At 42.2% G+C, this 17,575-nt stretch overlaps 1 protein-coding gene across 13 annotated transcripts in view; it reads right to left on the reverse strand.

Moving 5' to 3' along the window:
* Positions 1-368: 368 nt before the first annotated feature.
* Positions 369-17,575, reverse strand: part of FGFR2 (fibroblast growth factor receptor 2) — a 79,579-nt gene continuing 62,372 nt past the window's right edge. For 6 of the 13 annotated variants that reach the window (XM_088169404.1, XM_088169403.1, XM_014886786.2 and 3 more), the window contains 9 exons: positions 16,508-16,659; positions 13,771-13,892; positions 13,045-13,155; positions 12,109-12,299; positions 9,166-9,288; positions 7,817-7,887; positions 5,937-6,074; positions 5,036-5,141; positions 369-1,494 (listed from right to left, as the gene is read on the reverse strand). In XM_088169404.1, coding sequence (XP_088025530.1) covers positions 1,330-1,494; positions 5,036-5,141; positions 5,937-6,074; positions 7,817-7,887; positions 9,166-9,288; positions 12,109-12,299; positions 13,045-13,155; positions 13,771-13,892; positions 16,508-16,659 — 1,179 coding nt within the window. In that variant the 3' untranslated portion in view covers positions 369-1,329. The remainder of the gene's footprint in view (positions 1,495-5,035; positions 5,142-5,936; positions 6,075-7,816; positions 7,888-9,165; positions 9,289-12,108; positions 12,300-13,044; positions 13,156-13,770; positions 13,893-16,507; positions 16,660-17,575) is intronic. The other 7 variants (XM_088169402.1, XM_088169400.1, XM_088169393.1 and 4 more) reach the window with 2 other exon arrangements.

A 17,575-nucleotide genomic window follows, 5' to 3' on the forward strand; every position in this document is an offset into this window, starting at 1 on the left:
AAACAACAGTGATATTCTAGCAGAGGCCAGTGCTACACCTACTGTTATGGAATGGTTCAGAAGGAAATACTGGAGTCAGCATGAATTAATCCCCTAAAAAGACGCTGATATTCCTACGGCAAGTTGTCATTATAAACAACTTCTCTCTTTTTAACTTAACTTACAATAGAGGGATAAAGGCAAAAGATCCAGGCCAAAAGGTCTGGAACCTATTATCCAGCTGAGGCAAGAGAATTGTAGATAATTTGATGCATGTGCAACTCAGGGTAGAAGCTCAGCTCCTTTTAGAGCAGTCTGTTCTGCTGTGGTTATAGACCAACTCATGTCTTTCCTTACTTTAAGAACCTTCTTTAAAATGTAATTCTTGATTTTCTTTTTTTTTTTTTTTTTTTTGGAGCGGAGCGACTCTGCTTTTTGGACCTTATAGGAAAAATATTTTCTTGTTAAAGGATTTGGTTTTGCAGTTTTTAAACACAAATAAATCAGAAGTTTAATTTCCCCAAATTAGTTATATACTGTAAATATTTATTTTCTTAAAGATCTGAAAACTAGTAAAGTCTGAGCAATATATCTACTAGTCCTCTGTGGTGCCTGCATAGAAATGCCATTTAAATTACAAAAACACAACAACCCTATAAACGATTAACTGTTTTGTACATTACCAATTAGTTAATAAATTAATGATATACCATTTTCCCTGAAAGCAAAGTATTTTCCACCTCTGGATGGTGAAAATTAAGAAATTCTGTGTAAGAACAGCATTTAGCAAATAGCTGTTAAAAAAGAGACTAATTTGCTAGGTGGATTGGGACATCCATTTTTTAAATCAATACAAAAAATAATTCATTGTAAATATATATAATATATATTTATACATATTTTTGAATATATTTACATACATCCAGCACCTATATACTGCATTTGTGCTCTGTAAGTGTGTGCCAACATATATTTTCTCCAAATATTACAAAATAAACAAGAAAGGCAGACCCAGAGTTTGCCTCAAGTCCAACTGGTCCATTGTACAAACAAAGTCTGTTGCAGCTCACAGGAAGCCAGAAAATTGATAGCAATGGGTATCTAGACAGAGTTCATAAACATTCTTCTTTCTTGGGAACACTTGGAAGCTGCAAGTGATGAGAATCTTTATGTAGGTTCTGACCGCTTTCCTCCAAATTGTTTTTTTTTTTTCTTTTTCTTGTTTTTTTTTTTTTGTGTGTTTTTTTCCCATATTTCCTATATACAAGCAGAAACATGAAGGTCCTGGAGAAAAGCTTTTGCTCTGTATGCTGTAGGTAGCTCGATGTTCTTGGCTCTTGGTTGCTCCTCTCATGTCTTGACGCTGCCGTTGATGTGCTGGTACTTGGGCAGACAAGGCTCGTAAGGCATCGGGTCGGGAGAGAACACGGAGTCGTCCCCCGAGGAACACGAGCTCCTGGTGTCGGGGTAGCTGGGTGAATACTGCTCCAGAGGCCCACTGAGATCCAGATACTCCTGTGGCAAGAGGAATAAAACCCGTTTTTTAGCCAGTGGAATGATAAACAGCGCGTCACCGCTGCTCGGAGTTTGGAAAAGAGCAGCTTGAAAATGGCGCCCGCTCCCGTGAAACTGCACTCAAAACTGCCTTGTTGCTTAAATACCCCATAAAACAAGGAGCTCGACTAGGGAAAGAAAAACCAAGCCAATAACACGGTATTTTCTGAAGTCCAACATCACCAGCATTAGCTGTGTCAGTGGGAATAAACATGGCAACCACATCAAAAGAGGGCTTTTCACTCACAATGATAAAAATGAAATTTCATCCTAAATAGAACCATTTTTCTTTAGCACATGGTAGTGATTTGGAGAGGGAAAGACGCTTCCAACTTTGTATTCCTTTGGTCACTTTGAATCTCTGTTTTATATTCTGTGATATTAAATTTGTGTTTCAACATGCAGTGGCATACGTGCAAAAAAGATCTGAAAGAAAAACAAAATCAAATTCACACGATTTGGGTTTTTTACACTACATATTTGTGTGTTGTGCATCCCAGAGTAGCCATGACCAAAGCAGTCATTAAAAAAGGAAATATCATCTGCTGAATCCAAGTTTTGGGTTAAGGCTCTTTTGCTAGAAACAACAGTTTTGGCAAGAGAATAAAGTTATTTTTCCCCTTGAAATGTTCCTTCTCTTTCAACTTCTAAAGGCAGCTGCATTCATTTAAATGCAATCTCTTCATTTGCTAAACCACAAGTCATGATCGTACTGACGAGACGAGTCTTCCACCTCAGTCAGTGCTTTATGCTGCTGTGCTTAGGTTTGGGGTAATTTAGTCCTTTGGCTAACATTCCTTTTTTAAGTCAGAGATTCAGTCATTACCATCTTCTAGTTAAAAAATGGTCACCATTTTAAAAGGAGGGTGTGGTATGCAAGTTTTACAATGCTGGAAAATTTAATAGGGAGCAAAAGGAGGGAGTTTGGATCTATTGATTACTGACTATGTGGCTGCCCAGGCTCTTGAAAAATCCATGAGGGCAATTCTGGTACATATTTATGGGTTAGCAAATCAGCCCTACGTGAGCAGAAATAATCAGAATTAATAATTTTCTAAACAGACTGAAGAAGAAAGGATCCCAGTTTTTGAAGAAACAGGGGCTATCAGACATGTTTTGTCACATCAGAAGACTTGATGTAACTCAGATATGAATTCAGAATTGAAGATGGAATCCTCACCCAGTGTCAACAGCCAGCCACACCAAGGGCCATAAGAACCAACACCAGGTTGGTTTCTGCTGCTGACAAAGCAACACAGCCACGAGGCTGACTCCTGGTGACTTCTGCTCATGTGGGCCACAGGAACATGGCAATGAGTTTTTGGGGGAAAAAAACCCATCAAGAAAACACATTAAAAACCCAACAAGCAATGATGATTCACCGTGGAAAAGAGCGAGACGTTACTATTTAAGCAGAAATCATTACTTGCACAAAAGCAGAGGAAATTATTGGCTGCCCCAGCAAACTGAGTTGTTGGGTAAACCAGACTGAGCCTGGGCCAACAGTGTGATTCTGGGGGGAAAAGGAGAGTAGGGAGAGGATAAGCAGAAGTGAGCCTGGAGGATCTGCACTTCAGGAAAACTGTACAGATTTACACAGAATCAAAGATCTCCAAAGCTGTGGAGGAAAATGGGACACGTTGGAGCTCTCAGGAGACACCGAGGTGACGACAAGCGTTCAGGAACATGAAACGTGCTGCAAAGACAAGTGGAATGATCTGCTTTCTATGTCCAGGGTAAATAGGACAAAGGCAATATCTGATGTTGAAAGATTAGAGATTAGGAAAACAAAGCAACAGGCTGTCAAGAGGCGATGCCGAAATACAGCAGTGGAGATCTGTAAGGACAAGTTACATAAACATCTGTCAGGAATGACAAACGTATAGTGGGCCCTGCCACAGGCCCATCAGATGGACTGGATGTGTTCCTAAGCTTTTTCCAGACGTTTTTCCTATGATTCTAGTCTAAAGTAATTTACATAACCCTAAAGGCCTTTTCAGGTTAACTTTGAGATCATTCCAGGTCTGTGAGCAGTACGGAGTTGGGAAGGCTCGACAGTTAAACATACCAAAAAAAAAAAAAAGCAGTATCATTTCCCAGGCTTGGAATTGCAGCCCAGAACCTCCCTCTTGAATTTGCAAACACAAATCCAGTCCAAGCCACCCAGCACTCTGCAGTGGCAGCCAGCCCACCTCCAACTGGTCTTGTGAAATCATATATGAATTAGGCAGGAAAAGATGCAGGCAGTGCTGGATGAGGTGAAAATGGTAACAGGACACAGAGCTACATCCACGACTCCATAGGGAGAGCATATTCCTGCCACACCTCTCAGCCAGCCCTGAAGGTGCCACTTTTTAGAGCAAGCCTTAAAAACAGAACCCAGATAAAATTACAGCTGCTGCTGAAGCCAAATAATCTTTTTCAACCAGATTTACTGGGCAAATGATGATCATAAAAGATGCCATCTCTTTACTCAAGTTCTTCTGTCATCTCCATTGTGAAAAGGCTTTCCCAAAGCTGCTCCATAATACATTTTTTATTTCTCTGACAATTCTAAAAAATTAGAACCTAATGTTGAGGAGCCACATAGAGTGATTCAAATCTCTTTTTTTTCTACAATGATGTAATAACAAATTTTGAAAAGGTCAAATCAAGTCGTTGCAACTTTCCTGTATTGCTGCTTTGTTCTTTTTTCACTCCTGTTAAACATTCCATTTCTCAGAAGTAATAGAAGTTTGTAGAATATTTCTGGGACACCAAGTATTTTCTCTCAAAAGAAATTTCCACCAAAAGGATCAACATTTCCATCACTTGTGGTTTTCCTCAAAGGTGCACGTGGTTCAGTGATAAGAGGACTGATTCCTGTGTGAATACCCTAATCAGTGTGTTCCTTGCTAAAACTAATAATATCTCAGACCTCTGAAAGAAGACTCTTCAAATAAAACCTTTCTGCATTCACATAGCCCAACCTGAAGCAGTGCTAGGCAGGACCTTTGGATAATTGGATGGCTGTTTGCACATCCCCCGTGGGTCCTCACTCCCTCCACAGAGAGCTATTTCAGTGAACCTAATTCACTCTCAGACACATCATCTGAAATCTGCCATTGACGATTTCTCCTCTTCTGACCTACATAGCATGGCTGGGAATCAAACTGAGCCAGCAAATGAGAGCCACCACGAGCTCCACATCCCTCCCTCACCTGCAATTCCTGCTGAAACACAAACACTGCCCCTCAACACTAAAAACATCCAGACATGCAGCGAGGAATAAACAGAAACTCCTCAAAGATGTGTTTCTTTTTAGTTACATAATTCCAGGCATAATGGCAAGGGACCGAGGATTTCATAGGATACACAGTTTAGCTGCATGTAACCTCAGAGGACAATGACAAACAGAACAAGAAAGTGAACTTGAGCAGGATTTCATAATTGAATAAATTCCATCTGTCCCCTGAACCATTTTTCCTGATCAGCAGCTTATGGGGGGAGACAATTTACCTACCTCATTAGTTGTGAGAGTGAGAATCCGATCCAAGTCCTCCACCAGCTGTTTGAAAGTGGGTCTGTGAGAAGGCACAGCATGCCAGCAATCTCTCATCATCATATAGCTGTAAGAAACACACATTTGCTTGGCTTAATTAAAGTCAGGCATCCTCCTCACAAACCTTTCCATGCACAGTCAGTGCTGCCCTTCACAAAGTAAGCAGGGAGCACACACAGCTCTGCCCATGGACCACTGAGCCCCCAAACCTGGGCAGCATCCCTGCCCTCACAGGGGCTTTCTGCTCCTGTCTCTCCCTTGCTCAGTGTCTAAATTACCTCTTTGTGGGCCCAGTTCTGTGGCCCAGCAACTTCAAAGGTATTAAATTACAATATTTTTTGCAAGTCGGGGATTGCAGTCTTTGTGAAGAAATTAAAATGCAAAAAAATTTCGATATAGTTAAGATCTGTGTTGAAATACCTGAAATCACACTCCCCACACATCACCAGGAGACAATGCTGTGTTAACACAGAAGTTCCCAGATGTATTTTGTTTTGTACAAAAGCAGCCTGATGTATGTCATATTTGATTAGTGGTGTGTGCAACATTTATGAATTTCCATGTTAGTAACATCGAAGTCAAACAAACATAGGTGTAAAAACTCTGACAGGGACTGTTTTGCAGATGATTTCTTCTCTCTGCAATAGGATCACAGCAGGGTGTGCAAAGAGGCATCCTCTGCCAGACATCTCCTGAAATCTTTCCCATACCATTTCCTCACACATCTGTACCCTCACAAATACCCACAATTTTAGAGGGGAGCACTTGTGAAAGTGTTTGGTTCTGCTGGGGATAGCACTGAACACATGAATTCAGTCCAGCTGTGCCCTTCAGCCCTGGGACAGCAAGTCAGGGTCCTTACAGTTCATTGGTGCAGTTGGCAGGTTTATCCATCCGGTGCCCTTCTTTAAGCAGCTTAAAAAGTTCCTCCACTGGGATTCCTGGGTAGGGTGACCCTCCTAAGGTGAAGATCTCCCACATTAACACACCAAATGACCAGCTGCAAATCAAAGAGGAAACTGAATTAGTGGATCTGCCTGGCTGCTGGGAACAGAGAATCCCATCCCTCCTCGAGGTGTTTAAACCAGTCTCTGCCCAGAGCAGGACAGGGATCTGGGAAGTGCATCAGATGCATGGACAGCATTTAGGATGGGGACTGACCCCAGCATGTTCCTAAATACCCTCTTTTCCTCTGTTTGGTGTGCTCTGAGCACCCAGGGGCTACTGCCAGCCCTGCATCTTCTCAGCTTAATGACTTACAGAGCACTCACAGCTCAGCTGGGGTGCAATTATGTGGCAGGATATTTTGGAAAATGCAGACTGTTCAAAACAAAAATATTTTGCGTCACCCTGCCTTTCTTTATTTTTTCTTTTTCTTTTGTTGTTAACTTCTGCTAGGAAATGAAGGGGGATGATTTTTAAGCCAGTTTTCCTGCCTCATCCTGCCTGGCTGGCAAGCTGGGGCTCTCTGGCAGGCAGCTCTGCCAGGTGAGCACCAGCACAGAGCCTGCACTGGCTCCCCAGCTCCTCTGCAGCTCCCCCAGCACGGCATTTTAGTAAACTGTTTGCACAAACTTACAATAATATTATCATTAGCCATCTTCAAAGCCACCATGGGGCCAAGAGGCTCCAAGTCCCAGCACTGAAATCCTCGTGCTCCCTGGCTGCTGAGGAGCTCAGGCTGACTCTCAGTCCTGAGCCAGTGAAGTGGTTTACTTCACATTCACTTAAATATTTTGCCAAGATGTTATTTTAAAACACAAGTTTGATCCACCCTTAACCTGTGTATATAGTTTCCTTTGTAAATGATGTAGAGATGGCAGGAAACGCCTCAGTAAATGATTTTCTTAAGGAGAGAACAGCTTGGAAACTGCCCACAGGTTAAAGAATGATGAAATACTTCTTATTTTCTCCGTGCTGCCTTTTTCCTTTTTAACCCTTCACTGACTTGCATAACCTTTTGCACCTCTGCTGGGAAGCATTCAGTCCTTTACAGTTAACAGCTTTTCTTAGAGAAATAAAAACCAGGATCTTCATCTGTATTGCATAAGAAATACACGTCTACTTCAAGCACAATGCACACAGAACTGTAATAGGAAGCAGAATAAACCCTGAGCAGTTGCATCAGCCAGTGGCTCTGTGCACACATTAAAAGATTTTTGAAGTGTCAGAGTCCAATGATTTCCTATTACATGTGAAGCTGGGAAGCAGCACCACTTCTGAAAATCACAGAAAACTCTTCCAGCATACTCAGCCTACATTTTACTGCACCAAATCTTAGCACAAATTTTTGTAAGAAGTTTTCAGGAACTTTCTCTTTTTTTTTTTTTTCCCATTCTTTTCTCTCTCTCTCCTTTTATTTTTTTTTTCAAACCTGAAGGAAGTCCAGAGTATGTCAAAAGGCAAGCAAATTAGATAGACTCTTTGTAGCTGCACATCCGTAAATAAGTTCAAGGGGGGAAACTTCCGCAGTGACAGAAGGAGGTTAGCATTTTCCACCTTTCATGTGCTTTGAAGCTGGGCAGATTAGTAACAGAGCACTGGTTAGCAGTCTACCATAAAATCCTCACTTTCTAAGGGCAAGTCCTGTTCCATCTATTAATATGTGAAACAGAATGAAAACTCTTAAAGGTAAAGGACAACAGCAAAACATATATTAAATACCCAAAACTTTAACAAAAACAAAGCAAAACAACCCCCTCCTTCCCATCCCCAAAACCCCATTGAAACCAGGCCACTTACACATCACTTTGATGTGTGTAAACTCTGTCAAACAGAGCTTCTGGAGCCATCCACTTTACTGGAAGCCGTCCCTGTGAGTTTGGAGAGGAGGAGAAATTAAAATGGCAGCGATTTACAGGATGATTTCTCTAAGAGCTGTCTGCTAATGCAAACCAGCACATAATTTACCTTCAACGTTTTCAGTGAGAAAATAGTAAGATGGGCTAAAGTACAGAGACTGTTATAAAAATGGATGTAAGCACTGAAGATAAAATTCTAAGCATTAAGAGTTCCCAAAAATTTCCCAGACTGCTTGCTAGGAGAATGATAAGGAGATCAAAATCAAACATATCATTCTTCTATGCTCTTTAAAAACAAAAAAAGCCAACAATTAATAAACTTCTGAAAAATAGGCCTGGCTGCAAAAATAAATTGATTACTAAACCCAAGAATTTTGTTCTCCTGTCCCTTTTGCAGTGACCCAAAGCTCACAGTCAGAGCTGCCTGTTGCTTTGCACTGAGTCTGAAAAGAAGAAGGTTCAATCCCCTCCAGCACTGCTGTACAGGGTAGTTCTGCCTTGTGGAAGTAGGCAGATGTTACCATCAAAATGTCACTAATCACTTAGTGATTTTCATAAATAAGCCCCTTAACATGATTGTTAATAAGAAGTCATATTTATACAAATAAAATCTGTAGAACTCAATGAGTTCTGCAGAGTTCCCATCAAAACCCAAGTGCAGCTCAGCAGGACCTTAAGAGATGCCCTGAGGAGGTGTAAGGAGTTCCAACCAGGTATCAATGCTACATCCCAAATGTTTTATCTTCTTGATTTGGTACAGGTTAAACAGCAGAACAGTGACAGTGTGGGGAGTACAAATAAGTTTTCTCAGTCTCTAGCCCCACTTTGAGATCAGCACCACAACCTGTCCCTAACAAGCGGAGTACAGGCACAGGCAGAAGGCTGAATGTGACAACACCTCAAATAAACAGGATTTTTGTTGTGGTTGTTGCTGGCATTGTCTGTACATGGCATTTCAAGATCCTAGGCTGGGTGCTAAACCAGCTGGGATCAACGGGAATATTTCCACCCATTACAACTGACTGGAGTCAGGGACACAATTAAAAAAAAAAAAAGTTCTTGTATTTTAGCATTTCTAATCCTCCAGTATGCAGCCTCTCTGCTTATCTTTTTAACTAACTATCACTGTAAGAGGAGACAGAAATGCTCATGTCCTTGAGCCCTGCTCTTTTGTCTGGGATGAAAAGTGAGGCTGCTGTACAAGAAGCCCATTAAGTTTACAACCATAGTTCTGAAATGAATCACTGAAAGAAATGCTTGTTTCCAGAGACTAGAAAACCATCCACTTACATTAGTAGTCTTTTTATAATAATCTATATTGTTGATGTCTCTGGCTAAACCAAAGTCTGCTATTTTCATGACGTTGTTTTCGGTTACCAAAACATTTCTTGCAGCCAAGTCTCGATGGATGCACTGGAAACAAAAAAAAGAAGAAAAAAACAGCCCACTGAAATAAACTGCTGCAAAAGTGGAAGTGCTTCAACACCACAACTAAATCTCCTTTATAGATTTCAACCTAAATGACCAGGTGGGAAAGCCACACATTCGCTACAAAGCTGTGAAATATGATTTTCCTAATTATTGCAATCCATCCCCTCAGCTGCTGTTTCCAAGCTGAACAATGGCCCTAAGAAGTGCCTTAGAAAGTCCTGGTCTACTTAAATCTTTTATTTTAGCTAAGGCTGAAAGCTGGGTGGTGATCCAAATTGTGCCAAGCATTTTGTGATCCACTCTCCTTTACATGTGCCCAGGTACAGGTATTGCAGTTTCGTCAGAAATACTGTTAATGAACATTTTTATTGTGTTGCTTCTCTTAAATGATATTGTCTCACCAGAGATAAAACGTGACAGCCAGTCTGAATTAATGCAACTGTTTTTAATATTAAAGATATTAATATAATTGTCAGCAGGATGTTTAGGGTGTGTATAATTACTTCAACCACAAGACTATAAAAATGCAATTATTAAAAGGAAAAGAAAAAAAAAAACCAAAACAATCAGGGTTTGACTGTTTGTTTATAAGACAGCTTTGATACTGAAACTAAATCTAGTACCTCTTGAGAGATGTTTCCTTCATGTCAGCATTATCCTGAGACTGAGGGGACTCTGTGGCTGCTCTGGGTATTATTCCTGTGTTCAAGTAGCTTTACTAGGGCTGATATAAGGTGGCAATGGGGGCATGGTAAGAAATATTGCATTTTGAATCTCAGCAAGATACTTTCTTTTCAACTTAAATATATTTTTCCCCTCTTTAATTCTGGATAACTCTTGTCTTTTTTGTATGCTTTATTTCAGTATGTGCATAGACACTACAAAAAACTATACAGCAACTAGGTTTTATTTTCTTGCTCTTTAACTTCCCCCAGAAAACTGCTGAGATCTCTTATCCCACATAGTAAAATGAAGTTTCTGCTCCTCACTGAGCTAACCACAGAGAACTGCCAGGAAAAATTTGCTCCAGAAATGCCCTCATGGACACAGGACCAGACACCAGTGCAGGATTTCAGCATCCCATCAGTCTTCTAACTCAGCATCAGCAATGCTGTGGTGGCAGAAACAACAGGGCTAAGCTTCCTACTTTTCAAAAGCATCCATCCAACCCTGGAAATTGTACTGTTTCTAAGTACAACTGCTTGTAAGGCAAAAACTTCTTGTGAGGCAAAGGGCAGGTGAACAAACATCACCTCTACCATTTTCTTTATTGAAGTCTCAGTGAGCCCCTTACTGGATTGGAATAACAAGAACAGTGCCCTGCTCACAGCCCATGCATGGTGGGAATACCATGGGAAGAGCAGCTCCCAATTATTCCAGCTCAGTAAATGGATCCCTAAGGGGAGAAGAACGGATGAAACACAAACAGAAGTGCTGGGATATCTGGAGCACAGGAATGCACAGCTCTGCCCTGTGCTGCCCCTGCTCTCCCTCTGCCTTGGGCAATGCCTCTCAATCTCTCCAGCTCAGCACAGCACCAGCCAAGTGCTTTTTGCAAACAAAAAAGTCTGCAGTGGCTCTTTGGAGTGTCCTACAGCAGCACTTCAGAGCTCCTCAGGAGGACACTTGCTCTTGAGATGGCTGGTGAAAAGATTTATGTTTTCCTTTCACATCAGCTCCATTTTCCTGGGACGTGGCTCACTTCCAGGCAGGAGTTGCATTAATCTCAGAAAGAGATATCCTGAGGTGTGGCACCTAATCAATATCCCTGCTTTACTGCATTAGAAGAGTTTTGCCTTGCTGTCACACATGTCACCCTGCCAACCCTGCTGCACTAAGATTTACTGTTTCGAAACAAAAGAATAAAAACAAAATTAAACCTGGATTCCCTCTCTTCCCCAACCTCTACAAGTGCAGAAAAAAATAACAAAATCATGACTCCACACAACAGGAATGGAGGGTCACACTCAGCCCTGGTGTTTGGTTAAAACCAGCTCCATACTTGGGAGTGGACATGACTGGAAATCGGTATAAATCCCACTCCACACCCTGCAGGAAGTACTTATCACTGGTATCTGCTGCTCTGGTTTAGCCTTTGGGTCCAAACATCACCCAGGGTATCCAGGATTGCTCATCCACTAAGCCACAGTATGTTTACAGAGTTAGTTACAGAGGGCAATTTAAGGTTTTATAACTATAATTTAATCAAAATGCTGGTTAAAAAGAAATGTTTAAAGACAAGTTTTAGAAATAAGTATCTGGGGACATGACAGGATAAATAAATTCTTTCAACAAGCTCACTGTCTTGAAAACATTAGTTTTAAGTAAAGTGCATAATTTAAGTGACTAATACACTCCACTTATTTTTTCCTCTTCTGCCCACTCTTTTTGCCCTGGTGCCTTGGGTCTTGTCAATCCTGCCTGGTTTTATTCTGTAAGTCCTTTCAGCCACTGAATTCATTTGTTTTACACCACGATGTGCAAGGATTTGGTTGGTTTGACTGGAGACAGAAGGCAAACAGAGCCTGCTGCCTCATGGGTGGAGTCATGTGGAATCAAGTGTCCACCTGTGCTTACGGATTCAAACTGCAGATATGTGCACAGTATTTACTTTAAATTATTTCAGCAATATTGCTAAACAAAGATGAAAAACCTTTAAGTGCCTGAATTTCCCCACTGATCTGCAGGGGCGTGGGTTACACAACCTGCTCGAGGCAGCTCCCAGCAAATTCCTGAACGCGAGCGAGACGAGGGCAAAACCAAACTGAAAAGGAAACGCCCTATTTGCTCAGCTCCACCTACTTTTTGGGAAGCCAGGTACTCCATGCCTCGTGCCAGCTGGTAGGTGCAGGACACCAGGTCCTTGAATGTCATCTGCTCCTCGGGCACCCTGTTGATGTCGAAGGAATACTCCATGCCGGGCGGGCGGCGCGCTCGCAGGTACTCCCGCAGGTTCCCCTTGGAAGCATATTCCACTATCACATACAAAGGGCCTTGGGGTGAAAAGAACCATGGGAAAAGCAGGGTCAGGCACCAGGGTGAAATGTTTGTTTTTTTTTTATGGCTTTTAGTGTGCTATAATAAATTAAGTGAATCGATAGAATGGGTAAGCGGTAAGAGCCGATTTAGAAGAAAATAAAAGGTTTGGATATGGGGAAGTGACTGCCCAAAGCTCCACAGCAGGAGTGGCAGTGGATTAATTAGTGCTTTAAACCACCTAAACCTTGCCCCAGTGCCTGCTCCTTTCAGAGCACGCCATGTACTGAAAAACAAATATTTTCAATCAAAAAATATCCTGAGATCTCCAACAAAGAGAAAGTGCTTCTTAATTTTTTTGTTTTAATTTCCAGAGTGGTGTGCCATTCTGCATCACTTCATGTGGTGTAATTAAGCTTTTCCAGGAGTGAAAGGGTTAATTTCAAATTTGTGGGGTGCAAGTTCTCCTAAAGCAGGGCTGACAATTCAGAACAGCAGACATGGGTAAAGGCCCTGCAAAAGGTCATTTGTTCCTTACAGCAAGGGATTAGAGAGTTTTCATATGATATAGGACCCTTTCTCATATTAAGGCTGAAACTATAATGAGAAACAGAAGTTAAAATATTGCTGTTAAGCTAAAGAAATACCTAAAAATCCTATCACGGCATGACTGCTTCCTTAAAACCTCTTGAAAAATTATGATTAATGAGACTTTCACAGACCTGTTGGAAAGTCCTGGTTTACTTTCTTTTCTCTACTCACCATCCTGGGTACAGGCTCCAAGAAGATTGATGATATTTTTATGCTTCCCAATCATTTTCATCATCTCCATCTCTGACACCAGGTCAGACAGGTCTTTTTCTGTGGCATCATCTGTAGAAGACACGGGTTCAGTTCATAGATTTTCGTGTGCCAGCCTGAGCTTCACCAGTAAGTGTAAAATATGTGTGGCTCAAAATGCAGAATATGGCATTTGTTTCCCAGTTTACAATGTACATCATATATTGTGTCTTACCAAAAAATAGTCTTAGCCTCTTTGTTGGACTGACCAACTCTTCAGTGTTAATTTGTTAAGAGGCAGCACAGCAAGATCAGACATAAAAAAGCTGTCTTTTGCTATCAAACCTCCAGTAACACCACCTCTCCTGCAAACTAACCTTACAATTAAACTCAAAATAAATAAGCACCAACCACCTGGACTGAATGGGCTGGGATCTACACAAGGATAGCCTCTGACATGAAATAAACTGAAAGCAGAGAGACCCACACGATGCTAATACATCTCCTGGCTCCCAAATACTCACTGCTGCAGATAAACAGGCTGTCAAGGGTGCAGATTTACACCCCAACTGCTGAAGGCTGAGGTCAGCTATGTGCTCTTTGACCCACCCCACAACGACGACAGAGTTCAGATGCCACAGGAGAAAATTCTGTGGCTGAGAGCTGCCATATCGCCCCTTCTGATCCCTAATCACCCAATTTTCTTACCTTTCAACATCTTCACTGCCACGGTCACTGCCTCTTTTGGCCTGTCCTTGTCAATCCCCACTGCTTCAGCCATGACCACTTGCCCAAAGCATCCTTCCCCCAGGGGTTTGCCCAGCGTCAGCCTGGAGGAGCAAAGAGCAGATTAACACACAGCATCTGCTGCAGGGGTGCAGCCAGTGAAATTCCAGGGCTAAATATAAAAACCTGTCAACAACTTGCTGCAGCATGAGGCGTTTATCATGTGGAACCAATAAGGGCCGGGGTGCATGGCAGTTTTCGGGGTTTGTTTCCTTAGGGATGGTGGAGGGAGCATCTCAGAAAGGCACATCAGTCACTAAACTCAGCTTTTTAAGCTCTCCTCAAGGCTGCACTTGATGGCTTGTGAGGAGGTGCAGTGTGAAGTGGGGGGCAGAGTTTCCAAAGAGCATCAGAGCTTTGGGATTGGGGAGCAGCCAGCAAGAAGCCAGCTTCTCCTGTCACTGCAACACCGCTGGTCATCTTTGTTCCCACACTGAGCCCAAGGAGATGAGAGCCAAGTTTCAGCCCCAGAGGGTCCAGCACAGTGGCTGTTTCTTGGCTGCAGGCTCTTTGCAGCCACAAGAGTCCTGGCTGAGGGGACCAGAAGGTGCCTCTGGACCACAAAGCCCAGGGGAATCAGAGACCGGGAAAAACAAACCCAGCTGTAATCACAGCACCAACACCAAACCCTCCCAAAAGGAGCAGCCACTAAGAGGACTCTGCACAATGCATTTTGTGGAGCATAGTCCTGCCTGCAAAACCTGCTCAGACCTAACAGAGACACAGAGATGTCGATCTCAGCTTCATGAGGAAAAAGAGATTAAATAAAAAATAAAATTGAAAGCCTCTGGGAAAAATCTTTTTGATTCCAGCCTAAATGCTTAAGGGCCAGAGCCAGGCCCCTTTACTTGCAGAGAGTGGTGATGTGACATCCAGCAGCAGTGCTGTGGCAGCAGTCAGGCAGGATGCTCAGTGAGTGTGATGCTGATAATGTTATCCAACATAGGGGCCAGATTCAGACAAGCATTTTTATAAACAAATTCTTAAGGACTTGACTTTCCATGGCTCAACAGGAGGATTTCACAGAGATCACAGATGTAGGGACTCATTCTTAAAAGCATGGACACCTGTGTTCCACCATGAAGTCCAGGGAGAGGCTGACATACCATCAGCAGAAATGTTAGATGATGATTTAGGTGATTTGAAACCCTGCTTATCTGCCTGGGGATGGGACAGAAGTGAGGTGGCTCCTCCAAAGGCAGCCCTGTGGGCTCTGGCTCGGTGAGAATTCCTCGAGCTGTTTTGGGCTGGTTTCTAAAGCAAATGCAAGTTTTAAAAAGGTGCAAAGACTGAAGGGCAGCATATGCTCTGCTGAGGTCACCCTGCATTTTCTCCAGAGCTAAAACTGAATTTAGGGTCTTGGCAGAGAACAAACATTTGCATTGGAAACTGGTTAATTTATGTGCTATTGCCCTGCTAGGACCAAAGTAACAAACCCCTCATTGTGTGCCTGCTGCCCCCCAGCCTAATAAACTGCCTCTAAATAGCCTCCTTTCATTGCAAATCTGCTCCACCTACATTTGTGCTGAACACTGGGTTTAAATGTTTAGCAACTCTAAAATTTTCCACGTTTAGTGTATCCCCCCAGGGCAGGGGCTGACAGCAGCACATATACAGGCCCCCACTGTTGACCAGAATGCTGCAGGTGGCAATTACAGCCTCTTACTCTAGTTTTCAGCTAAACCAATCAAATAATTTCCAGAACAGTTATCAGAGGGCTCAGAATTACAGTTTATCTATTCAAGAGTTAGAACCCTGAACTTCCAAAGAGAACTGTCCGTAATAAAAGGTGTTATTTTCTCAAAGCCACCTAAAGACTTCTTAAAACTAGCACTAATTCTGATAAATAATCATGGTTCTACCTGTGCTAACATTATCTCTCTTCTGCATGTCTTTTTTTATATTAAGCAATATGGTTACAGTTTTAATTAGATTATCCAAAAGCTCATTTTGCATGTTAGTCAACAGACTTTGAAGAAAATATTATATAGCCACGTGAATTTGAATATATCAAAATTCAGTATGCTCTGCTTGAAACCAAACACTTTCAAGCCATAGAAATTGCACATACATGCACCCAACATGCAAAATGTTCCCCTAAATTAAAAACAACCATCTCCATTCATATATGTCAATACAAACTCAACACCAAATCCTACCCAGAGATGACTGAAAGAAAAGATTGTCCAGTAGCATAATTTAGATTTTTCTCTATCTCCTACATACTGTGGTGCCTATTTTTTTAAATAGCCAATTAAGTAGGTGACCAAGAAACATGGTTTAATGTTCAGAGGCATTGCTTGGGGAAATCACCACTGCCCTTCAACAGTGCTTGCACGTGAATATTTTTCCCAGTGTAGATCACACCGAATTTTCCTAACTCATTTCCTAACAGAGGAGCTACATTTCAGCAGAGCATCTGAAAAACCTGCAGGAAATCTGAAAATATAATCGAAGAAATTTCGTTTTCTATTTAACCAAACTGATTTCAGAGAATTAAATTTAAACTTGGTCTTCATCAAAGCAGCTTCAGGTAACTGAGATTTTTCTTTAAACCAGAGAAACCCTGGGAGCCATGAGGAGAGCTGCTCCCTCCTCCCGAGCTGCTCGAGGTTATTCACACATGCACAAGTGGTGCCAGAGGAAGCAAGCCACGCACTTATCTCTTGGGAACTCCCACTTTGGGTCTTCTGGCAGCTCATACTCCGACACTCCTGCCAGCATGGGGGCATCAGCAGTGGAGGAGAGGCGGGTGGTGATCCTCACCAGGGGAGTGTTGGAATTCATGGACGAGCTCGAGTCGGCCGACACCTGTGGTTGCAATGCAAGATGCAACAAGGAGAAGAAAAAAAAAAAAAAGATGGAGATGTAATCTTGGCCCAAAATCTGAAAACCACCAGCACCTGATACCAAGCCAGCTCAGAACCATGGGATTGGGAAGTGGCTGGATCTACAGTCTTGATTCTAGTGCTCTGTTGTCACATTTAGCCTCCCCTGGAGCACAACACTCACTCTAATGGCTGCCAAGGCTGTCAGTCTGTCCCATAAATCAAAAACCACATAAGTTTTAAACTTATTCCCTCAGAATGTATATTTTCATCATATGAAGATTTTTTAAAATAAACTGGCAGTATTTACATCTCTTCTCTCAGACATCTGAGTGGGCATCTTATACCAAAAGCAGAGGTCACCAGTAAGTTCTCTTCTTCCACTCCTCGTTGTCCATGTCACCACATCTTTTCCCAAATCAGCACACCCAGGTAGGGCTCCATCTCTTCTCCCAAGGAAAAGCAACAGCACAGGGGAGGTTTGGATTGGAGATTAAGAACAGCTCCTTCAATGGATGGACTGTCAGGCTGCCCAGGGCAGTGGTGGAGTCACCAACCTCGGAGGGATTTAAAATATGTGTAGATGTGGCACGTGGGATATGGTTTAGTGGTGGCCTTGGCAGGACTTACACTTGGACTCAACAATCTCAAAGGTCTTTTCCAGCCTACATGATTCCAACACTTTCTATTTTCCAAGTACTCAATACTGAAAGCATCAAAAACCTATCACAATACTTCAGTTTTCAATTAACTACATTCTTAGCTAAAGACTCTACAGGAAATGTGGGGAAGAGGTCCTAAAAATAACTCAGTACTGAAACTTTGGAGTGATTTCTCACCAGCCCTGATATCTTCCTTAGAGTACCAAAGGAACTTATTGATAAATGTTTCAAAAGAGG

Source organism: Sturnus vulgaris, chromosome 8, assembly GCF_052056855.1.
Source record: "Sturnus vulgaris isolate bStuVul1 chromosome 8, bStuVul1.hap1, whole genome shotgun sequence".
NCBI classification, from domain to species: domain Eukaryota; kingdom Metazoa; phylum Chordata; class Aves; order Passeriformes; family Sturnidae; genus Sturnus; species Sturnus vulgaris.